The sequence below is a fragment of the Daucus carota genome, chromosome 4 (assembly GCF_001625215.2).
Source record: "Daucus carota subsp. sativus chromosome 4, DH1 v3.0, whole genome shotgun sequence".
In the NCBI taxonomy this organism is placed as follows: Eukaryota; Viridiplantae; Streptophyta; class Magnoliopsida; order Apiales; family Apiaceae; genus Daucus; species Daucus carota.
In genome coordinates, this window is record NC_030384.2 from 26,667,498 (window position 1) to 26,691,507 (window position 24,010).

General features: G+C 36.4%; 2 protein-coding genes and 1 long non-coding RNA gene across 5 annotated transcripts; 2 read left to right on the plus strand and 1 right to left on the minus strand.

Annotated features, from left to right (window-relative positions):
• Window positions 1-571: 571 nt before the first annotated feature.
• Window positions 572-1,048, minus strand: LOC108218994 (pectinesterase inhibitor 10-like). The gene has a single exon (XM_017392213.2). It carries the CDS (start codon window positions 1,046-1,048, stop codon window positions 572-574), a length of 477 nt encoding a protein of 158 aa, XP_017247702.1.
• A 7,089-nt stretch (window positions 1,049-8,137) lies between these two features.
• On the plus strand, window positions 8,138-12,779 carry LOC108216800 (uncharacterized). 2 transcript variants are annotated; one of them, XR_010291612.1, is made up of 5 exons: window positions 8,138-10,027; window positions 11,350-11,619; window positions 11,829-11,905; window positions 11,997-12,230; window positions 12,309-12,779. It is a non-coding gene; the product is annotated as an uncharacterized LOC108216800 (long non-coding RNA). The 2 variants fall into 2 exon arrangements; XR_001806149.2 differs by lacking the exon at window positions 8,138-10,027 and adding an exon at window positions 10,034-11,232.
• A 2,817-nt stretch (window positions 12,780-15,596) lies between these two features.
• On the plus strand, window positions 15,597-22,728 carry LOC108218333 (uncharacterized). Of its 2 annotated transcripts, XM_064092491.1 has the most exons (11): window positions 15,597-15,785; window positions 16,688-16,873; window positions 16,950-17,025; window positions 18,566-18,682; window positions 19,785-19,828; window positions 19,921-20,681; window positions 20,772-21,416; window positions 21,622-21,783; window positions 21,856-22,221; window positions 22,304-22,411; window positions 22,508-22,728. In XM_064092491.1, exons 5-11 carry the CDS (start codon window positions 19,789-19,791, stop codon window positions 22,535-22,537), a joined length of 2,112 nt encoding a protein of 703 aa, XP_063948561.1. In that variant the 5' UTR covers window positions 15,597-15,785; window positions 16,688-16,873; window positions 16,950-17,025; window positions 18,566-18,682; window positions 19,785-19,788; the 3' UTR covers window positions 22,538-22,728. The 2 variants fall into 2 exon arrangements, with proteins under 2 accessions (XP_063948561.1, XP_063948562.1); XM_064092492.1 differs by lacking the exon at window positions 15,597-15,785 and having other exon boundaries at window positions 16,733-16,873; window positions 18,591-18,682.
• The last annotated feature ends 1,282 nt before the right edge of the window (window positions 22,729-24,010 follow it).

A 24,010-nucleotide genomic window follows, 5' to 3' on the forward strand; every position in this document is an offset into this window, starting at 1 on the left:
ACCGACCTGAACATATTAGATTGAAGGTCTTGTTTGAAGACACTTAATCTCTAATTACGATGAAGATGTTCTTTTCTTGTTACAGAAAGTCTAGCCTTGTATTATATATAAGCAATAAAGCATGATCCTTGTGTTTTTTAAGCACTCTAGTCGGGAAGAATTCTGTCCAGGAAATTCATAGTTGTATTGTTTTTACTCTATGCATTTCTTCGATATAAACTCATCTCATGTTATCACAGCTGTTATCTTGCTCAGTATCTGCATTCAACCCCTTAAATTAGAACTAAGGTTGTCTTCTACAATAACCGGAATCGTATTACCAACAGAAAACAAAATGAAATCTACCAGTATGAATGTATAGGATTATTCAGCGTAATATGATACACAAATATCTAGCGTCTAAGGTAGATTTTTGAAGGGTAAAACTGTATACGTAACGAATCCTTATTGAAAAATCAATAAAATTAATGTATAAGTAGTAGTGTTACAACTAACTTCGAATATCTTGGATTCCATCTCGTTCTTAAACTTCAATCCTGGTTCCGTCACTGCTGTGAATAATGCTCATCATCTAAATAAGTTGAATATTAGCAGCGCTGTATCTCCTAGCTCTGCGTATATTATCTCTCCGTTTCTTGTACACAGCTCCTGCGAACACCACTACACAGGCAGCTCCGATCAATCCGAACGCTGTCCCCACTCCGTTTCCTCCAGAACTCTTCTTCGTCTCTTTAGTCACGTAACCGATGCTCTCAGCATCAGCCTCATTCTCCGCCTCAGGAGGCGGAGTTGGAACGAGCTGCACATCAGCAGCAGGAGCCGGCATTGGAGGGGACGGTGATTCGTCAGGAGTCAGGGATGGTGAGTGTGAGGGCAGGGGAGGCGCTGGCGGAGAATAGGATTCTGCTGGTGAAGGAAAAGGCGAAGGACCTTGCGGTGACTCGACAAGCTCAGATGATGGCGAGGGCGAGGGCGAGGATTGTGAGGCCGCGGAGTGGAGGAGGAGAAAAATTGTGAGGAGTAATGGAGTGGTGTTCATTATAGACATTGTTGATGGGATAAAGAAACAGAGTTGTTTGTGTTATATGTGTTGTGATTGAGAGAGGTGTGTGATTGTTTTTATATGATTCAGGGACTCAGGAGACGTAAAGTGTTAGGGTAAATAAAGTAGTAGTATTAGTTTACAAAGAGTATTTATCTATTATCAATTCGGAGTGTAAACAGAGTTTATATACTCAACGAAAGATGGATTCAGGATTTTCGTGTTCTTAGCTAAGTCCATCTAAAATCGGAACTCGCAGTTAGGTTTGTTATATTCACTATTTTATAACAAATAAACAAAATTTCAGGAGTGTTGGATTTGTTTATCATAATTTTCAACGATAATGTCTCACGTATCATGTCCGGAAAATAGATCAAATATCATTTTATAATGCTACATCGTTTAACGTTTACGATTCCTGTTAAAAAAACATAGACACTACGTGATGTAGTGTTACATAATCCGGCATTTTAAAGTGGTATCCAGAACCATATTCAAGACATTCGAATTCTAATCCGAGATATTTAAAATCATTTCTCAAATTTCAGTATTCGTATTATTGAACATGAACTCTTCTGATATTTAAACTCAAATTCATTTAAATTCACATCCCGTAAAGAGAGCGAGAATATGCTGGACTAGGCCACGGGTCCAGAGTCGAAGTTTATTGTATCTAAGTCGCTGACTTTGCTAACAGAAGCTGAAAAAACAATACGAAGGCGTAAAAAGAGTAAAAGAGGGTAGCGAACTAGTCAATACACGCATTGCTTCATGCTCTTTGTGCAACTTACGCAGTTTCTCCTTCACTTTAGGCTTTTTTTTTTGCTTTTGTTGGGTACATTATCAATTTATATCACATGATCCGCAGTGCAATATAAATAAAAACAATGTTTATGCAGTGCTTGACCATTTCGGTAGATCCGGGTTTGGTGGCAAGTCAGCTATTATTTTACACTTTTCCTTACTGCCAAAGTAAAGATATGGATCATCGTATTTTCACATGCCAATTCTAAACCTCTAAGAAAAATTTCGCACATGGCACGGAGAGATTTAATGTTTGAATATTTATTTGTTGAGATTGTTATGTATATGTTTTTGTTTCTGGAATATTTGACGATAACAAGCTGTGTTTAGTTCTGATATATTTTTCTGATGACAAGCAATGTATAGTCGGTCCCTGACTAACCTAATTTAAGGTTTTATTGTTTCAGTCCGACTGTTTCGGAATTTGCGCTTCAGCTAAAAGACTAATACCAGCAAATGCCGACTAATACACAATATATTTTAATCAACTCAATCAAAATGCAATTATCTCCGAGAACAAAACTGTCTGTTATGATTAATATCTTTAGTTCGATCTGTCTCAATTCTACTTTTTATTCGAGTAGTCTTTTCTTCGCCAATATATCTTTAGTTTGATCTGCATATGTCTTAATTCTGCCTTTTATTCGACTAGTCTTTTCTTCGTCAATATGTCTTTAGTTTGATATGCATCTGTCTTAATTGTGCCTTCTATTCTAGTAGTCTTTTCTTCACCAAATTGTCCAAGGCCTGCATTTTTTTTAATCCAATGGTAGATCTTTTGCCAATCATACATTTGTTCTTTTTTCTCTTAGCCTCCCTGAGTTTCATTCTTGCGAACGTACTCCTATAGTCCCATGCGGGATACTTAATATGTTAGCTACAACATTGCACGGGTCGATAAGAACAACGCCTAGTATCCACCATTTACGGCTAGGATTATCGGGGTATTTAATCCCATTCACTATCCTAGCTTTCGTCTCTCAATGTCAGTGTTTGCCAGCGAGTGCTTTCGCTGTTGACATTCTTTTCGATCTCTACACATTTCATCGCTCCAGCGGAAATTCCCTCTACCCTCACCGTTCTCCAGTTTTGTTGACAATTCCATAAAAGAACCTCTTGCTGAAACTATAACACCATCACTTTCATGACCTTCCAATTTCTAATTTTGGTCCTAAAGTATAGGAATTGGAGTAAGGTTGATGCTGAGCTCTGTCGTTCCCCCAGTCTCTGTTGAGACAGGAACTTCTCCAATTTCAAGCTTAAACATATCAGTTAAAGAACGACAAAGAGATAACAAAAACATTATATCTTATAGTTTGAGATGTCCATCCAAGGCATTGATATGTTTCCTTGAAAGAAATGCACTAATCATCGAAAGCAGAAGACACAAGAACATGTAATGTATACTAGTGTCCCCTGATGTATATTCGCGGTCCTATCTTCTTCTGATGGGAAAAAGTGACCACAACGGCAACAACTAAGTGCAGAATTAATCTTCGTTGGACAATACTTATCCCTACTTGTATGAACCTTCGATGAAACAAACAAGTAAAGCAACAATAAACAATAAACAAGACACCAAGAATTATACGTGGAAAACCCCCTCAATGAAAGGAGTAAAAACCACGGGACCGTAGTCCACCCAAACAATTCACTATGATAAATTATATGGGTAATACACCAAGTTCTTCTCCAGATAAAACTAGAGGAATACAATCACCTTCACACTCTTGGAATAACTCGTCAAGAAGTATGGAACCAAATAAGCAACAAAAGAACAAAGACCCACGGCTAGGTTCAGCCTCTCCACGGCTCTTTAGCTACTGCCCAGCCCCTCAAATACACCTCCGAATCCGATCTCCACCGTTCAGAATTTAGATATCGGTGTTAGGAAGATGCTGTCCGAAATTCAGGACGATCCGACCGTTGGAACTCCAGGAAACGCAAAAACAAGGCAGGCAGCGCAACCAGAAAATTTCCTGCGAATTTTCACACAATATCTCTCTTTTGCTTATTTTCTCTCTTGCTTATTTTCACAAATATCCTCCTATATTTATATATAGGGTTCCCTTTATTTTTATCTCCTTGTGGGCCAAAACAAGGGTAATCCTATTGGGCTTTTAATCTCATAGGTAGAAACTAAAACCCAACAAATCTCCCCCTTTCTAACTATGAGAAAGAGTTCGCCATTCCGGCGATCGAACAACATACTTTTAGCTTCCCTTTAGCTAAAGACTTTGTCAACATATCAGAACCATTATCATCGGTGTGTACCTTTTCCACTTCAAACAACCCTTCTTCAAGAGCGTCTCTAATCCAATGATACCTCATGTCGATATGTTTCGTCCTTGCATGAAATGTTGGATGCTTAGCTATATCGATAGCTGCTTGATTATCACAAAGAATCACATAGCGTTGTTGCGGGAAGCCAAGCTCCTGCATCAACCGCTTTAACCACAACAACTCTTTACAAGCTTCGGTTGTTGCTACATACTCTGCCTCCCCCGTAGAAAGTGAAACACCCTTTTGCAACCTAGATTGCCATGAGACTGCTCCCCCTGCAAAAGTCATCAAATATCCAGAAGTGGATTTCAATGTATCCTTATCACCTGCCAAGTCAGAATCTGTATATCCAATAAGCACTGGTTTATCATTCCCAAATGTAAGACCCAATTTGGAAGTACCTCGAAGATATCGCATAATCCACTTAACTGCTTCCCAATGCTTCTTACCCGGATTTGTAAGATAACGACTGACAACCCCAACTGCAAAGGCTATATCAGGTCTCGTAGATACCATAGCATACATCAAACTTCCTACTGCTGAGGCATATGGAACTCCATCCATCTCTGCAATTTCTTCCTTCGTAGAAGGAGAATCCTTTTCAGTTAACTTAAAGTTGGTAGTAAGAGGAGAACTAACAACTTTAGCTTTATCCATGTTGAACCTGCAAAGCACCTTCTCAATATATTGCTCTTGTGATATATGCAACTTCTTGGCCACTCTATCTCGATGAATACGAATGCCAAGAATCTGTTTCGCTGGCCCCAAGTCCTTCATGGCAAAGGACTTACTCAACTGTTGCTTCAGTTGGGAAATTCTTTCAGTATTTTTGCCAACAATAAGCATGTCATCCACATAAAGCAATAATATGATAAAATCATCATCTGAAAATCTCTGAACAAAAACACAATGGTCAGAAATAGTCTTACGGTAGCCTTGCTTCTTCATAAATGACTCGAACTTTTTATACCATCGCCTTGGTGCTTGCTTCAAACCATATAGACTTTTTAGAAGTCTACAAACATACCCCTCTTTACCTTTAACCTGAAAACCTTCAGGCTGCTCCATATAGATTTCTTTGTCCAAGTCACCATGTAGAAAAGCTGTCTTGACATCCATTTGTTCAACCTCCAAATCAAGACTAGCTGCTAAACCAAGCACCGTACGAATTGATGTCATCTTAACAACGGGAGAAAAAATCTCATCAAAATCAATACCCTTTTTCTGACTGAATCCCTTGACGACCAACCTAGCTTTGTACCGTGGTTGTGAAGTATGCTCATCTTGCTTCACTCTGTAAACCCACCTGTTCTTCAAAGCTCGTTTTCCCTTAGGTAGCTTCACCAACTCAAAAGTATTATTCTCATACAAGGATTTCATCTCATCTTGCATGGCATAAACCCACTCCTTCTTGTGCTCATCTTCTATAGCTTCTGCATAAGATTCAGGTTCACCACTATCAGTCAATAGAACATACTCATCAGCAGAATACCTGTTGGAAGGATGACGATCTCTGTTAGACCGCCTGAGTGGAACGAATGGTGGAACATTTTGTATCGGTGACTCCTCATGGGCATCATCATCCATGTCACTATTTTCGGGAATATCAGTATTAGTGTCATGTTGGTCATTATCATGAGCATCGTCTCCAACCTGCGAGTCCACATGTCTTGGAGGAACTGGATCCAAATCAACCAGATCATTATTATGTTGAGGAACTGACTCTGCCTTTCCAACATCTTTCAAACTCTGATCTTCAACAAAGATAACATCTCGGCTTCTCACGATCTTCTTTGAAACTGGATCATAGAGCCTATAACCGAACTCATCTTGGCTATAACCAAGGAATATACACTCTTTAGTCTTCACATCTAGTTTAGACCTTTCATCTTTGGGAATATGCACAAAAGCCTTGCATCCAAAGACACGCAAATGATCATAAGAAACATCTTTACCACTCCAAACTCTATCTGGAATATCAAACTGTAAAGGAACACAAGGTGAGAGATTTAACACATTTACCGCAGTATTCAGTGCCTCACCCCAGAAAGACATCGGCAACTCAGCATGTGAAAGTAAACATCTGACCCGCTCCACTAGTGTTCTGTTCATCCTCTCTGCCAAACCATTAAGCTGAGGTGTCTTTGGTGGAGTCTTTTGATGCCGAATACCCTGCTGTCTGCAATACACATCAAAGGGACCTGTATACTCCCCTCCATTATCTGTCCGGATACATTTCAGTTTCTTCCCAGTCTGTCTCTCAACTAAAGCCTGAAAATGCTTAAACACGTCTAATACTTGATCTTTAGTCTTCAAGGTATAAACCCACAACTTCCTTGAATGATCATCGATGAATGTAACAAAATATAATGAACCACCATTGGTTCGGGTTTTCATGGGACCACAAACATCGGAATGCACCAAGTCAAGTATATGCTCTCTACGAGAGGGAGGACGACTCTTAAAAGAAACTCTGTTTTGCTTGCCAGCAACACAGTGAGAACACCTTTTCAAATGTATATCAGTCAGACCAGATAGTACCTTTTTCTTCGACAGCATATTCATTCCTTTTTCAGTCATATGAGCAAGTCTCTTATGCCATAAATCGATCATATCAACATTCTCCACAGCGTTAACAATGCTAGTAGAGACTTTAGGTTGTGTCATATATAATTTTGGACACCTCTTTCCTCTTGCAACAATTAAAGAACCCCGAGTGAGCTTCCATTGACCATTACCAAAGCTGCTAACATACCCTTCATCATCAAGAAGGCCTGTTGAAATTAAATTCATTCGCATATCTGGAACGTGCTTCACACCATGAAGAAATAACTCCATGCCCGTGTCAAACTTCAGACATACCTCACCGACGCCAACAACTTTTGATATGCCACTGTTACCCATTTTAACATCTCCAAAATCACCAGAAGTATAAGATGTAAAGAAGTCCCTTCGTGACGTAACATGACACGAAGCACCACTATCAATAGCCCAACTCAAATCATCTTGTGCAAGGTTAACAATGTCTCCATCACAACAGATCAGGTGCTCATCAGTAGTAGCAATCACCACAGAATTATCATTACTACTGTCAGTTTTCGTCTGATCGTTGTCTGAGCTCTTTTTATTTTCTCGCTTCAACTTTCTGCAGAACTTTTTCGTATGTCCCTTCTTACCACAATGATAGCACTCAACATTAGAATACTTACCTCTAGAACTACTCCGTTGATTACCTCTATTGGCTGGACCTCTGCTTTGAGCTCTCCCCTTCCTTTCGGTGACTAGGATTTCTGACTGTGAAGAGGAACCCTGTGACTTTCTTCTCATCTCTTCATTCAGAATACTGCTCTTAGCTAGTTCCATACTGATAATACCATCCGGAGCTGAGTTCGACAAAGACATCCTGAATGTCTCCCAAGAATCTGGTAAAGTACCCAAAAGACACAATCCCTGTATCTCATCTTCAAACTTGATACCCATTCCAGCAAGCTGATTCATAATTCCTTGGAATGCATTCAAGTGATCAGAAATTGTAGTGCCATCTTGATATCGCAGAGACATCAACTGTTTAATCAAATACAACTTATTATTTCCCGTCTTTCGAGCATAGAGTTGCTCGAGCTTGTTCCACAAAGTACGCGCATGTGTCTCTCCACTAATATGGTTCAAAACATTATCATCCACCCATTGCCGTATATACCCACAAACCTGTCGATGCAAAATAGTCCATTCTTGCTCGGTTTTATTTGCAGGCTTCTCCGTAGTAAACACGGGAAGATAATATTCCTTCACATAAAGAAGATCCTCCATCTTCCCTTTCCAAACATGATAATTAGAACCATTCAAATTAACCATTCTACTCGTATTCGTTTCCATCGTTCAAACAAGTTCAAAAACAAGAACCTGGCTCTGATACCAATCTGATGGGAAAAAGTGACCACAACGGCAACAACTAAGTGCAGAATTAATCTTCGTTGGACAATACTTATCCCTACTTGTATGAACCTTCGATGAAACAAACAAGTAAAGCAACAATAAACAATAAACAAGACACCAAGAATTATACGTGGAAAACCCCCTTTAATGAAAGGAGTAAAAACCACGGGACCGTAGTCCACCCAAACAATTCACTATGATAAATTATATGGGTAATACACCAAGTTCTTCTCCAGATAAAACTAGAGGAATACAATCACCTTCACACTCTTGGAATAACTCGTCAAGAAGTATGGAACCAAATAAGCAACAAAAGAACAAAGACCCACGGCTAGGTTCAGCCTCTCCACGGCTCTTTAGCTACTGCCCAGCCCCTCAAATACACCTCCGAATCCGATCTCCACCGTTCAGAATTTAGATATCGGTGTTAGGAAGATGCTGTCCGAAATTCAGGACGATCCGACCGTTGGAACTCCGGGAAACGCAAAAACAAGGCAGGCAGCGCAACCAGAAAATTTCCTGCGAATTTTCACACAATATCTCTCTTTTGCTTATTTTCTCTCTTGCTTATTTTCACAAATATCCTCCTATATTTATATATAGGGTTCCCTTTATTTTTATCTCCTTGTAGGCCAAAACAAGGGTAATCCTATTGGGCTTTTAATCTCATAGGTAGAAACTAAAACCCAACATCTTCTTGATCCAAGTCACAGTACCTTTCTTGCATCTTAAAATACAGCTTACTAGCAACTCAGGAGTCAGGAATCAGCCCAGAAATTAATAAGATAAAAACAAGTAAAGAACAATATGGGTGAAATAACAGCAAGTTACTAGATAGCTCATTGTGAGTCACTGTACTTCATTCCGTAATGCAAGTTCAGATACATGAAGGCCATACCGACTTTATAGTCAAGTCAGAACTAAAAAATATGAGATTTCAGTTGAGTATGGAAAACAGAACTTTCTAATTAATACTGCAAATGTTCATAAAGTTGGCATTACCATAATTCTTAAACAAAATCCAACTAATGTATTCGAGTATTCGACTTTAGAATCTCAGTTGCTGATCCAAGAAATCTTACTCAAACTCCTTTCTAATGCTGTAAAGGCAGGACCTAAGAGCATCTGTAGTTACTTGCTACATTCATAACTGTAGTGTATCAGATAGATTTTAGATTTTTAGTGACATATTCCTGTTTAATCAGAGTAAGCATCTATAGACTATAGTTACTGTAAGTGCATACAACCACACATGTCAAAGTTAGCTCTCTATTTCCTCAAGTAAAGGGACACTGTTTAAAAGATCAATTTACAATTGTAAAATATGACAAAATAAATAAAAAAAATTACAATTGTAATCATAAAATTCCTCGCAGAAATTTCTGGTAAAAAGAATAATTTTTGAACGGCTAGGGGAACAAGGAGGTTAAACTAGGTTTTTAGTTAAAAGATTGTAACCGAGTCCAGACTAACCTGTAAAATTTAACGACAATTTATGTCAACGGACTTATCACTACATCACTTAATATTAAGTTTTTATAGTGTATGACACACATTAACACTATCTTTATTTAGGTGGTAGATTTTTATTGATAAAACTTTTTGTGCAGGGACATCATTATTATTTACGGAGTAAACTTCAAAATTGTGGCAAAAATTTACACCTATTTTCAAAAAGTTGGCCAGACTTCCAAATTCTCAGAACAATGGCCAAATTTTGGCTTCCTTTTTAAAAGTGTGGCTCCCGTTAAATGTGTTGTTAAAAACTTAACGTCAACACATATAAACGGGTTTTTTAGGGGTATTTCAGTCTAACACTTATAAAATATACATATTAGGCAGTAAAAAAACAGAACTGACATACTTTACCATTTCTAAACCCTAATTAAAAAGAAGAAGCGCGCGAGAGGAGTGATTAGCATGAAGGAAGTGAGTGCTTTGCTAAGTGTCCTGACTATAAAGGTATGTTTTCAAACCTTGGATTTCGGATCTGTGATTCTATACTTGTATTATATTCATGTAGTGGTCCAATATCATGTGTTTGTCTTTTTAAAAGCTTAGAACTGAACTATTTCACTGATAATACTATTAAAAAAATGATACTTTGCATATTACCCTTCATATTTTATTTTCAAGTTGTATTACGGTGGTCACTTTGACACTTCATATTCAAAGTTTATAGAGTACGAGATTGATTACTATGATTTCTGTGATGTGGATAAGATGTCAGTATTTGAAGTTGGGGCAATAGTGTCTAAGTCTGTTGATCGTAAATCTGTTGGGGCTACTTTGTATTTTAAATCACCGAAAGAGGGAATGGAAAAGCTAGGGGAACTAGAAAATGATAGTGACATAATCATAATGACTTCACTTATTTCTGAGGAAGCTCAATTTGTAGAGGTTTTTGTTGTGCTTGTGGAACCTATTGTTGTTTGTTGTTGAAGGGTTACCAATTGGAGTAGCACAAAGTAGTGGATCATATCCCCCAATTGTAGTCATTGATGATGTAGATAATGAAGGGTATACAACTGATTATAGTTCAAGTAGTGAGGAATTTGTTTATGCAGATAAAACCCCTGAACACCCCCCTAAAAACCCCTTGAAAAAACACCTGAGAAAAAACAAAAAAAAAAAAGCGAAAACTGTTGGTAAGAAGCTTACACAAAAAAGAAGATTGTTAAAAGGCCTAGGTTTGTGGATGAAGAACAAGCTAGGGATAGTGATGGCAATAGGGTTGTTGATGAAAGGGAACAAGAATTGGGAAATGAAGCTGATGAAAGGGGGCAAGATTTGGGAAATGAGGCTGATGTGGAGGAACAAAATGAAGAACAACATGATTTCAGGGTAGTGATTCAGATGATGCAGAATGGCATCCCGATAGCTCAAATGATGGTAATACTAGTACTGATGGAGCATCAGCAAGTTGAAAGAAGATCTAAATATGGAGAATGATGCAGCTTGGACTTTTTTCTCGACAAGCAAAAGTTATTCATTTTCTATTTGTTTATTGCTAGGCACTCACATTTTTCAAGCATTTTTCATTTGTTTATTGCTAGGCACTCACATTTTTTATGCATTTTCCGTTTGTTTATTTCATGGCTTGATAAATACTCTTGAGGAATTCACAAGGGACTGGGACTGAGGGGCCTAATGTGGAGTGCTGCTAGGTCTATTACACAATACCACTTTGACAAATATATGGATGCAATTAAAAAGATACTGCTTGGGTCTTTTTTACAATTATTGCACATTTGAATGTCTAACATAAAATGTAATCTTGGCAGATAAATTTAAAATACTGTGAGTGGCTAGCAGCTAAATCCAAGGAGCAATGGAGTAGGTGTGAATTTAGAACCCTTTGCAAGAGTGATATGTTCGTAAACAATCACTGCGAGGTGTTCAATGCATCCATCAAGAAAATCAGGCACCTTCCCATTGTTACAATTCTAAGGCATATACAATCAGTTGTGATCCGTAGAATCCCAAAAAAAAAAGTAAGAGGCTGAGACTTGGGTTGAGAAATTCACTCTAAACTCACTTGAGAAGTTAGTCGAGTAAGTTCCCTACAAATCTTGTAATTTTCTTGCAATTTTTTGTCATAGGACAAATAAAAAAGTTGTTGCCTGTCAAGTTACTTGGTCAAGGGGACCAAGATTTTTAGTTCAAACTTCTGACGGTGGATTTGAAATTGTTGTGGACCTATTTGAAAAAACATGTCACTACAAGAAGTGGCAGCTCAGTGGAGAGCCCTGTTTTCATGCAGTGGCATGTATGAACTCTAGGAGAATGGAACTTGAAGATGGCCTACAAAACTGTTATTCCATTGCAATGTTTCAAAAGGTATTTATAGTCTATTATAATTGTAATGTCCATCTTATTTGCTAGCTGCATATTGTATTGTTTAAAAAGTCATTAACTATTTTTTTTACAGGTTTATTTACACATTGTTGATCCAATCAATGGAAAGGAGTTTTGGACAAAAACTCCTTACACATAGCCTTTGCCTCCCAATATTAAACCAAGTACAGGAAGGCCTAAAATGAAAAGGAGTAGAAAAAATGATGCACCCCATCCTCATTTCACCAAATTAAAAAGGCAAAAAACGAGCTTGAGATGTGGAACCTACAATGAATGGGGTCATAATCGCAGAGGTTGTAAAGCAAAGGTATGTCATTGCTAATCACTAGTTGTACAAACACAATATCCACACTCTTATTTACACTATATATTCATGTTGGCTCAGAGTCACAAGTAGGGGCTGAGGCTAAGACACAAGTAGGGGCTGAGGCTGGTGAGAATAATGAAGTAAATGAAGAAAATGTTTGTGGCCAGAAGACAGCAACTGAATTTGCTCCAGGGGCATCTCAACCAACAGATGAGCTCCACGACAGTCAGGGAGGTGTCTTTGAGCCACCACCAACTACACAAAACCCTTCGACATGTGGTGTTGTTCCTAAAGCTTGGCAGAAAAAGCAAAAGGTTGTTACTACAAGGTCTGAGATTCTAAGGGCAGGAAGTACAAGCGAAAGGAAAATTAACAAGAGATATCAAGATTGAACTTCTTTTTCATGTTAAATTATGCAAACTTGCAAATCTTGATCTTTTGTAATCTTTTGCAAACTAGCAGATTGAATTATATTTCGGTTAAATTCAAATACAGTTTATTATCAAAGGTTTAATCATTTTGAAATGAAAATACTCTTATTATGTTGCATTTTATTTCATGTTTTACCTCGAGTTGAGGTGGAAGCAGCGTCTATTTCTGTTATAAGGGTCTGTAAATGTTAATTAATTGAATGCTATGCAGTAATGCCTAAAATATTGCAGGAAAACCCATTTTCACCCCTCTTTCTGTTAATCCCGTTAGTGACATTTAAAGAGAGCCACACTTTTAAAAAGCGGAGCGAAAGTTTGGCCATTATTCTGAATATTTGGAAGTCTGGCCAACTTTTTGAAAATAGGTGTAAAATTTGGCCACAACTTTGAAGTTTACTCTTATTTATGAGATTATTACCAAATAAATACCCCTCCTAATAAAAAGTGATCGTAAGTGTGTGCACATGAGCACACACCAGACAAATTGATACAAGGAAATCTCATAAATTTTAAAGGGAGGCGGAAACAAACAGAAACGATGTATCATTTTTGTTGAAAAAATATGAGCAATAATAGGACATTAATATTCAAAATTTATATTATAAATTTAGGAATATGTTAGCAGAACCAAATACAAAGAAATTCATGAAGGCAGTATAAAACAATGACCACTAATAGTAAAATTGAGAAAGCGAAAAACAAAATTTAGTTATGCAGTCACTTTGATAAATTAAACAGTTGAGAAGAGAAGATTATTATTGAAATAACTATCGCCTCTCTAATGATGTTGATATACCGCGATGAATCTCTTATAAGAAAATAGCAGAAAGTAACTCCGTCATAGTTTAGTGATGCTTAACAGCGACTATCACGCCAATTCACCCGAAAATCTATACAACTTTTACAATTTATAATGTATGTGAGGTAGAGGGAAGAGACAATGCAAAACAAGACACACATATCTTAATATATAGTCATCTTAAGTTGCTCTTATTCTTTTACTCGATGTGTGATCTAGTAATGGAAAAGGAAATAAATCATAAATATGTTTTATTTATATATATTGTTTTGATCAAATAACCGAATAAGCTCAAAAATCATAATCGAATAGAGAACATAATTGACAGCATAACTTAATTAACCAAAAAAATGAAGGTGAAAAAGCGTGATTCAGGCGAAAAGGACTGGAGGTGAAGATGCCGTTGAATGTTAACGAAGATGCAGATGCTGGTCGGTTGTGAGTTGAGTGGCTGCGTGAGTCGGCCGTCGCCGTCGGGGTTTTTAAAGTTTGAACTTTAACTGAACTAGGTTAGTGGGTTATCTAATATAGTAATAGATCTCATATAATATATTAAGATGTATTCAAAATAAACTTATATATATATATATATATATATATATATATATATATATATATATATATATATATATATATATTTCTTCATCATGATGGAGTCAGAATTAATTTTGTTTTGTCTACTTTTATTCCTGGACGTCTTTACTCAGCTACAAAAATTATTTTACATATGGTGGTGGGTTCCAAGTTTATAATATATTTTATAATTTGTCCAAATTTCATAACTTGGACAAATTATAAAATACTACTTTGAACACAACATTATTTATTTGATTAGTCGGTCGACCATAATCATGAGCATCAATGTAAATTTTAAAACCAGCTAGAGAAAGTAACACGACTAACTGCAATGTATAATCATCCACAGACTATTATAGATGCAAATCTACTCTTTCAAAAGATTGACCCTAAGATTTATTAATAGGCATTGTACAACACACATGCAGAGGTATTTGCTTCCGAATGAACTTGAGGCGCCACTTAAAGACAAAGAAAATGTTTCCAAGACAAAAGCTTCGAAGAGGCGCCACTTGAGGACTCAGGCGCCAGTCTAGTCTTCATAAGCACATGCAAGGCGCCACTCAAGAGTTATCAAGATTTAACTAAGTCAAAGACTTAGAGGCGCTACTTAAATGAATTAACCATGGTTAATCTAAGGGAACTAGGTTCACTCCCATGCTTAACCTCACTTGGTTAATTTACATAACCTGGATCACTACTCAAATTTAATCATATCATATATAGTTAAATTAAAGAACTAGGAACACTCCAAAGGAACCGGGATCACTGACCTAAACATGGTTAGATATTGAAGTCTATAATTAGAGCATTGTGTTTTCATTTGAAAACAACTACAACACTTGTAACGTGCACACACTCTCCCGACATAGTTTCAATAGAAAATCTGTTAAGATAAGCGTTTGTGTGGATAGTGATTTGTAGTCTATATAGCCGACCTTTAAGTTGGATTTTTAGCACCCGAGGATTATTTTTAATACAAGAATATTCCTCGAACTTGTTGGAGTTGTTTGATTGCGATTGATAAACGAACTGAACTGAACTATTCCGCGATCGAATTAAAAACGAATATTTGGTATACGACGTATTCAACCCCTTCTACATCTAATTACGACTAACATGTATTAATAACGACACACTACTTCTCAAATATAACCAATTATTATAACTAGTCTCATCAATGGATATAAATAATTTTTCTTATAGTATACCATCAATTGTTTTTAAACTAAATTTACCTCCTAAACCAAAAACACAATAATCGTACCACCAATCTACCCTTTCAAAGAAAAACTACTCCCACCGTTAGGATATAATAGACATTGGACTTTTCTTCACAGACTTTTAAGAGTTTTGACCGTAAACTTATAAATATTATTTTTAAAATATTTTTTGTTTATGAATAAAAATTTTAGTGTTGTATATTTGTTTACAAATATTTCTTTTAAAAATAATATTTATAAATATATGATCAAAGTTTTTAAAAATATGGAAAAATACAGTTCAAAATAACTGTTATATCCGGAGTATTTGTAAACAATCTGCCCTAGGTACCAAAGCAAACTAATCAAACTAACTACCATAAGATCAACTAATGTACCCGGTGTCTTCTCTTTCATGTTCAGGACCGTACATTCGTGTATGCAACAACAAAGGAAGTAATGTCCAATTGGGTGATTAATCATTTGTTGTTCACAAACAGAACCCCAGCAGATCCATTATGTTTCTTCTTGGGGGACTTTATTACAGGTATATTTTTTTGTAAAATGTATGTCTGTTATATCTCTTCTTGATTTCCTTACACCTAAACCTCGATAATTTTATGTATAATGTTCATTTTACGAGTTTATTTGTTCATCGGATATTAATTTATCGAGGTTCTACTGTAATTATATTGAAAGCATGTTAGTGTTTGATAAAATAACAGCTAGAATGCTTTTCTCTTGGAATAGTGTAGTAGTAAATATGATTAGTTTTTGATTAAGGGCCCAAATTTTGTTGGACTTGGATATATCTATATTTTTTTTCACTGTTAATTAGGGGTGTTGGACATGGGTGGCACAATTCAGATTGAGAATGCCCAAATGTGAACCCTAAAATGTTAACAACTGTTAAATTAGGTTTCAATATTAATTTTATTATACTGGTTATGACACGGCCCTAAAGCCTCGAATTAATTAGGATTTATGCTCGAGGGTTTAGGGCGAATCCTAAACTCTAACTGTTAGTCAATTTAATTTCAAGTATAAAAAAATCATTCTAAAACACAGATATGAATCCTAAAAATGTTAAAATTGTTAATTTCAAGTGTTTTTTTATAAATAAATACCTAAAACATAACTTCGTCTTATGTTTCTAGTCATTAAAATGTAACTTCGTGTTACGTTTCTGCTTAGTTGAAAAATGATAATGCCAAAACGTGACTTCGTGTTGCTTTTTAGTGAAAAATGTAAAACTCAACTTAAAGTTGAGTTTTGAAGTGATAGTGGGGGCCTTTTTTCCTAGACAGTGACATTTGGGGCATTATGTATTCAATTTGTGACTCTGAGAGCCTTTTTTCGTTAATTAGATTATAGAACAACAAAGTGGGTGATTGACCAGCTTATATTTTCTGAGTTACGTATTAATGGTATGAGGGCAATGGAATACAGGGGGGAAAAGACGGAATCGGGGAATGGATGCAGCTATTATACTATCTTCCACTTGAGGCCATTGTTGACAAGAGGTTTATCTATGCAATGGCGCATAGGCCATTATATCAGGATTGACAGGATAGAAATAATTGAAAGGCTTAATATCATGGATGCCAGATCACTAGGCTTAATTGACTTGATGGGGTATGTTCTTTTTCTAATAAGTCCTCTGCTTTTGGTTTGCTCGAGTGCTTTATGTGAAATTGTGTGCTTTGTGCAGGTCTGACCGCACGGAAAATCGTAACATAGAAGGTTTCGGACACAATGCTGGAAGGCGTGGCATTGTCGACTTTGGGGTAAGTAACCTTGGCTCTTTTTTACATTGTTAGTGTTTTGGGGGGGGTTAATAACATTTCGTTAGTAGTTCGATTTCTTGCTTTTTAGTTAGGCTCAATTCTTAGTTGCAATTCTCAAATTAAAAGGTAAATCATAAAAATCAAAGTTTGGCACTGGTAGTGTTTTGTACGTCTATCTTTTGACTATCACTAACCTTACAGTGACATGATATTTCTTGGCAAGTAACCCCTCTCAAAAGTGCATATCAGAGGAGCTAATATTTTTCGAGCTCTATAACCTAAATTAGAGTAGAAAATGCAAGAGCAGGATGATAGCCATAGGAACTGGAGAACGAAATATATATATTAGTAGAAGCAGTTCGAGAACTACCATATTTGAGCTCTTGAAGTATTGTATATTTTGGTGTATTGCTAATCACTTTGTATGCATGTACAGAGGAGTATAACAGCTTCCATCTATATGACGTACTGAGCTGATAATGTATGATAACTTAGATATTTTTTCTAAAAATAAATATATTACAGAAAAATTATGCAATAAAAGCACTCAGCTTTTTTAGTACAAACATGAAGTTTCTGGCCTCTTACGTGCAGGAAGCTAATTTCTGAGAATCTTAATAATCATTGGTTAGACCTCTAGGCAAGATTTATAGATAATAATACATTCTTGTGTGGTTGTGTTTTTATATATGTAATATCACTTACCGTTGTTTATCCATTTTTCCCTTTTCGACAATTTAACAATATTTAAATAGAAATGGCATTTTCAGTTTTCTTTTACTTGTTTACTGCGAATAAATTCTTAATTCTTTGATTATTATATTGGTTAGGAAGATTGGCCTTTTTAACATACTGCTATTTTCTTAGCTCTTTGGCTTGTCATCATAAACAGGTGGTTGGCAGCATTATATCTTTTAGTGATCCTAATGAATAATACATTCTTTTTCTTTTTTTCCTTTTTTTTGCAAAATGAATTTTACATTCTTGACGTCGCTGTGATAGTTTATTGGAAATGATGGAGGATTTTCGAGAGGGTGCTGGTGTATGTATAAAAGAAAGAAAAATGAGTATTATTGTTTTTCTATCAATGCCAAATGACCAAGTTAATCCTGCTAACTGATGCTGTTAATGTGTTTTGGATGGAAAAATGGTTGGGGGATGGAAAGTGCAGCAAGTTTGTAACTTTGTGTGAACCAGCTGACCCCAAAATGCAATCATAAACTCTCTAAAATTCTGACAAATATCTGTTTCAGCATAACAATTATAGTAATTAGAAGCAGTTTCTTTCTTAGTAACGTATTGCTAGAAATTTCATACACGGTACTCGCTTTTCTTTTTTTAAGGCTAAATATTTGGAAATAATATTTTGTATTTTGCGTATTATATAAACCAAACCGATAAAGAAACATTTTAAAATTTAGCTACTTTTTTTCCCTTTAGTAGATTATTTTGACCCTGGCAAGGGAGCGTTATGTAATTTTGTACTCGCCGTGTATAAAACATAATAGGGGTTTCACATTTTTTTTATATATCATTGTAGCCACTAATCTGGGTGAGGAACAAAGAATATTGCAGTGAAGCGGCGGCAGAAACACAAACCGACTTAGCGGTGAACTCAAGGAATCCTACCATCAGTGCTTATTTCAGAACTTTGAAGGTAATTCTCGCTTTCTCTTGCACCTGTTGTATCAGATTTTTCGTCCTCTGTATTAGATCTTGCATCTGCTGTATCAGATCCAGCATGTATGTGAATTGGATGTGTTTATGGTGATTATGTATCAAATCATTGTTCAAGACAAATAGAGCATTTAATATGTTCCTTGCTACCATCTGCCTTTTGCAAAAATGAGATATCTAGTCAAGAATCCAGAACTCTAGTTCTAGATCTGAAACTTTTATCTCTTTTCTCAGTAGTGTCGTTTAGACATAAATGTTTTGAAAACCCCTTTCTGGTAACAGAATTTGCTATTTTGAATTCAAAATCCTTTAATTGAAATTGAATTTCCAAAAGAGTTATGTCTAGATGCGTAAAGATGCAATTTTCTGTTTGAAACCGGAGATTAATAACTATAAGAGTCGCTCTGTATATTGATAATTAAAATCCCCCCCCCCCCCCCCCCCAAACCACCACCACCACACACGCACATAGATGTTTTGTGCCCTCAGCCTCTTGTGAAGTTGAAGGGCGATATCACTGGGCCAATTTCAAAGGCCACTAGGCTAAAGTATAACTCCTGTTTTTTTTATTAGGTCGGTAAAGTAGAATTTACCCTTAATTTCCAAATATGTAGCCATAAAGGTAACCTATTTTTTTAGCCTCATTGATTGCTATTATAATAAATGAGTTCTCCATCGTATAAATGAGTGGGAAAATACAGTGTTGAAATCGGAAACTTATTGATTGTCATTATCTTTGAAAAATGGGCTGGTAAATTTACTGTGTCTTGTGGCCAACCATAAAAGAGACAGTGAGATTATGAAAATTTTGTTGTCAATACGGAACCATAGTGAACCAATGGTTGTCACACAATGATATAATGGTTATTGAAAATCTTGAAGAAAGGTTGGATCAGATGCCTAGGTTTCCATCGAGTAAACATATGCAATAGAGAGATGAGAACTGTGATAGCAATGACGTTCTAGCTACGCAGACAGTCATGTCAAGTAGCTTACCGGTCTCTTTATTGTAATTAAAAAAAAATTCTTGGGCTGTTGTTTCTCTTGGATCGTGCTGATCATGATGAACTTCTCTTTCACAGATTCATGTCTTCTTCTGCAACCATCGTAAATGATCGTGAACATGGTGATTGTGCTCAGCAACCTTCTACTGGTACTTCTAGTGTTCCTTTTTTGGATAACTTACTTCTGATCTTTTTCCTTTAAATAATCCTACAGCTACAGGAAGGCTCCAGGGGACTCAGAGACAATTGCTTGTAAAACGGAGATTGACTTCAGCTGATGTAGATCCTGTTGCGGCTGCTGCTATGCCTGTAAGGCGAAGGACTCCCTCTACACCAGATGTAGAACAAGGAACAGGTACAACAAGTCCTAGGCGTCCAAGTCAAAGGAAGAGACAGCCCCCTATAACAGCTGCAGAACCAGGTACAGGTGCAGAAAATATGAGGCGTACGAAGCAGAGGGCAACCCCCACAGCAGCTCTACAATCAAGTACTCGTACAGAAATTTTTAGGGGTCCAAGTCAAATGAGAACACACACCCCTATAGCAGCTGTAGAACCGGGTACAAGTGCAGGTAATACAAGGCGTACGAAGCAGAGGACAACCCCCACAGCAGCTGTACAACTAGGTAATGGTCCAGAAAATTCTAGGCATGGAAGTCAAAGGAGGACAGCCGCCCCCATAGCAGCTGTAGAACCGGGTACTGGTGCAGATGATATGAGGCGTACCAAGAAGAGGACAACCGCCACAACAGCTGTTCAATCAGGTAGAAGGAAAAGAAATTCTACGCATAAAAGGGCAAAGAGTAGCCCCCGTATGACTGATGAAGAAGAGAGTGATGCTGAGGAGGACAACAACAAGCCAAAGAGGCAACCGATTTTTGAGCGTGACCTGACACCGGAACAGAGGGACATTCCGGACACCGAACTTCTCCATGGTTTAGGATATCACCTCTCTGCTTACGCTAGAGCTGGACTGGTAAGGCATATTGATATCTGTTGTTCTTCTTGTGCATCAGTTTGCCGTTTTTAAAGTAGAAACATAACTATTGTTGTTGTTATTGTACAGGGCCCCCCTACCCAAAATCTTAACTATCGAGGTGCTTGGCGTATTGCAATAGAACTGTATAATCAAGCAAATGATCAGTACAAGGAACTGTTTAACGCAGCTGGTTTTGAAGATTTTCTCAAAATCAAACCAGTGGACGTTCCCGTTGCATACAATTTGGCCTTAACAGAGAGGTGGTTCAGTGAAACCAATACCCTCCACCTACCTTGTTGTGAAATCGGTCCAACTCCTGTAGACTGGAGAATGATCACTGGCTTAAGGTTTAGAGGTTATCGCATACAGTCCGATTCCGATTTCACTATAGAAAGAGCGCTGGACCTTCTTGGAAAACCTGGAGCTAAGAGAGATGGTAAGATCAACCTGAACTCTATTAAACCTAAGCCGGAAGAGGTCAGTGCTGACCCAGCAACTGATGATGAAAAGGAAAAGATTTTTCGCCGCTTGTTCCTTTATGTTGTAGGTAGTTGTTTCTTTAACAACAATCGCTCGGTGATTAGTCATCACTTCGTTAAGTTTCTGGAAAGAATAAATAAAGTAGGTTCTTATGATTGGGGGTCAATTACATTTGCAACCTTCCTTGCTGGAATGCGAAGAAAGGTCACTGGAGAAATAGGAGCTCTTACAGGGTTCTGGCAGTTTCTTCCGGTGCATTTTCTCTCTGCCTTGTATTTTCTGTGATTTTCCCTGGTCAAAGTTTAATATATTGTCCGCATTTGGATAGCTTCTATTTGAATGTGGAGAATTCTTTGAAGCGAAGGGAGTATTAGTTTTATTATCTTCTTTTTTGGGAGTGAAAGGTATTCTTGTCTTTATTATTGTGGTTTAATTTTATTTTATCTTCTTGCTCCAGTTTTGGGCCTTCGAGTATCTGGATATAAGTCGTCCGGAGCATCATGATGTGGATGTCTTTCCGAGGGCTAGGCGATGGATATGTGCAAAAGGTTCTAGTAATAACGACTCAACCCTGTTTCTCGCTAGCCGCTGTAAATTAAATTATGTTGAGGAATCCCAGGTTAGAAATGTAACCATTTTTCATCTGGTTTTTTACTTTTTAAATTGGTTCTCTAATTTTACTTTCTATTAGGTTACCTGGCAACCTTACTTGAGCAGTGCAATATATGGGTCAAATGTCGTGAGGTCCGAAGTTCTTCTTTCAAGGAGGAGGGTTCCGTTTCAGGGAATTAGCACCTGGGAGTACTATCTCGGGGAGAGATGTCGGCGGCAGTTGGGATTTCCTTGTCAAGTTCCCAATGATCCTCCACAAATGATGCATGGACCACCTAAGGATCGCCCAGGGTATGTCCCAGAGAATGTCCCAGCTGATACTCTCGTCAAAGAGGGTCTGGATTATGCCTCGTGGTTTGCGAATAATTCAATCGGCAATATCCTTAATGTGACCCGAAGTCTTGGTGGGCCTGAAATTGCGGGAAAGGTCATAGACCAGTGGCTGGTGGGTTCTTATATATCTGACCTTTGTATCATGTCTCTTGTTTGTATTATTATTACTTGGTCTTATTATTTTGTGTTTTTAGGCCAAGCACGAACCAAACTTGATCCCTGTTGAGCAATCTCAGTACGAGAAAATAAAAGAGGATCGCAATGCTCTTGAAGAGGAGTGCGCCAAGCTTCGAGAGGAATTGGTAAGATTTCAATCCTTCTGCATTTACTTTTATATTCAGCTCATCAAGTATATTCCGTAACATTAGATGGTCAAGAAAATTTGTATTATATTTCAGTCTCGAGCTAGAGGGAAATCTACCATTTAGAAAGGCCAAGGATCTGCTGTTTGTATTGACTGGGATCAAAACTCCACAAGTCCAGTTGTGAACACCTGCATTCCTTCAAGTCCTTGAATTTTTAGTTCTATTGATGGATTTAACGTTCTGCTTCAAATTGGAATTTTAAGTGTCTTTTACTTTTAAATTTGGTTTTTATATCGGATTTGAAGTTGTGTTTTTGCATTGTCTTGAATCTTTCTATACAGTCAAAATGGTGCGATGCTGAACTCGTATCAATGCATTTGGTTATATTAGTCTGTTGGATCAAGTTAAGATAAAAATATTAATTATGTTTAAAGTATATTATATTATATAAATCTGGTTTTAGCAATTAAGAAACTATATCAATTATATAAATCTGGATTTTTCGTTCAGAGTTAAAAAGAATATGTGAACTAGGGATATTCGATTGTTACCGGAATTGGTACGATCATTTAAGAAACTATATATTTGGTTTGATAAATAATAAGTGGACCAGATATACAGTTTTGCTCACCCACAATTAAGAACATGTTTGATAAAACTTATTTCACAATTTATTTTACTAAAATATATTTATTCTAAAAAATTTCATATTTAATTAATAGTTTTTGTATTTCTCTGTGTGGGAAAATTATAAAATTATGTACGTGTTCGGTGTTGGGTGATATGTTTTTGTTAAAACAAGATAAATAAAATGATGAAGACACGACATCTGCCGACATAATCAAAATTGAACAAATATATAATAACACGATGTTGAATTTTTTCTTATAATAACGCAGGAATATTGTGAAAAATATGTACATGCTGCAATTGTTTTGACCAATCAACACGAAGATTATGCGTACTCTGTTACCAAATTAAGATGATTTTTCTTTGCAAAATTAAAAATGTTATATTTTTTCTAAAATAATTTAAAATAATAATAATTTATTACTTTTAAATATTTATGATCAATATAATCAGTCTAATCGAAGCAAAACGTTTACCAGGATGAACAAATTTTACATACCACATTTCATTTTAACCAACCATTTTAACCGGCCTTATTAAGAATGTTATACTGGTTCAATAAATTATACATAACTAATATTTATATCATCTTAATTATGTATTTTAGACAATCTCGTTGAAAATATTTATGTTGACTAAAAATTATTACAAATTCACTTTCAGTATAAAATTTATCAACTAATATCTTTTTTATTTGAATAAAGATTGTTATACAAACAAATATCATAAATGAACTTATATTACAGTTAAATCACCGACTCACTAGGCATGTCTCTTCTCTTTTGATGAAAATTTTTTCCATATCACATGTTATTTTTACCAACCATTTTAACCGTTCTTATTAGAAATGTTATTACTAGTTCAATAAATTATACATAATTAATATTTTATATTATTTTAATTATATATTTTAGTCAATATCATTGAAGATATTTTTAGTGACTAAAAATTATCGAAAATTCATTT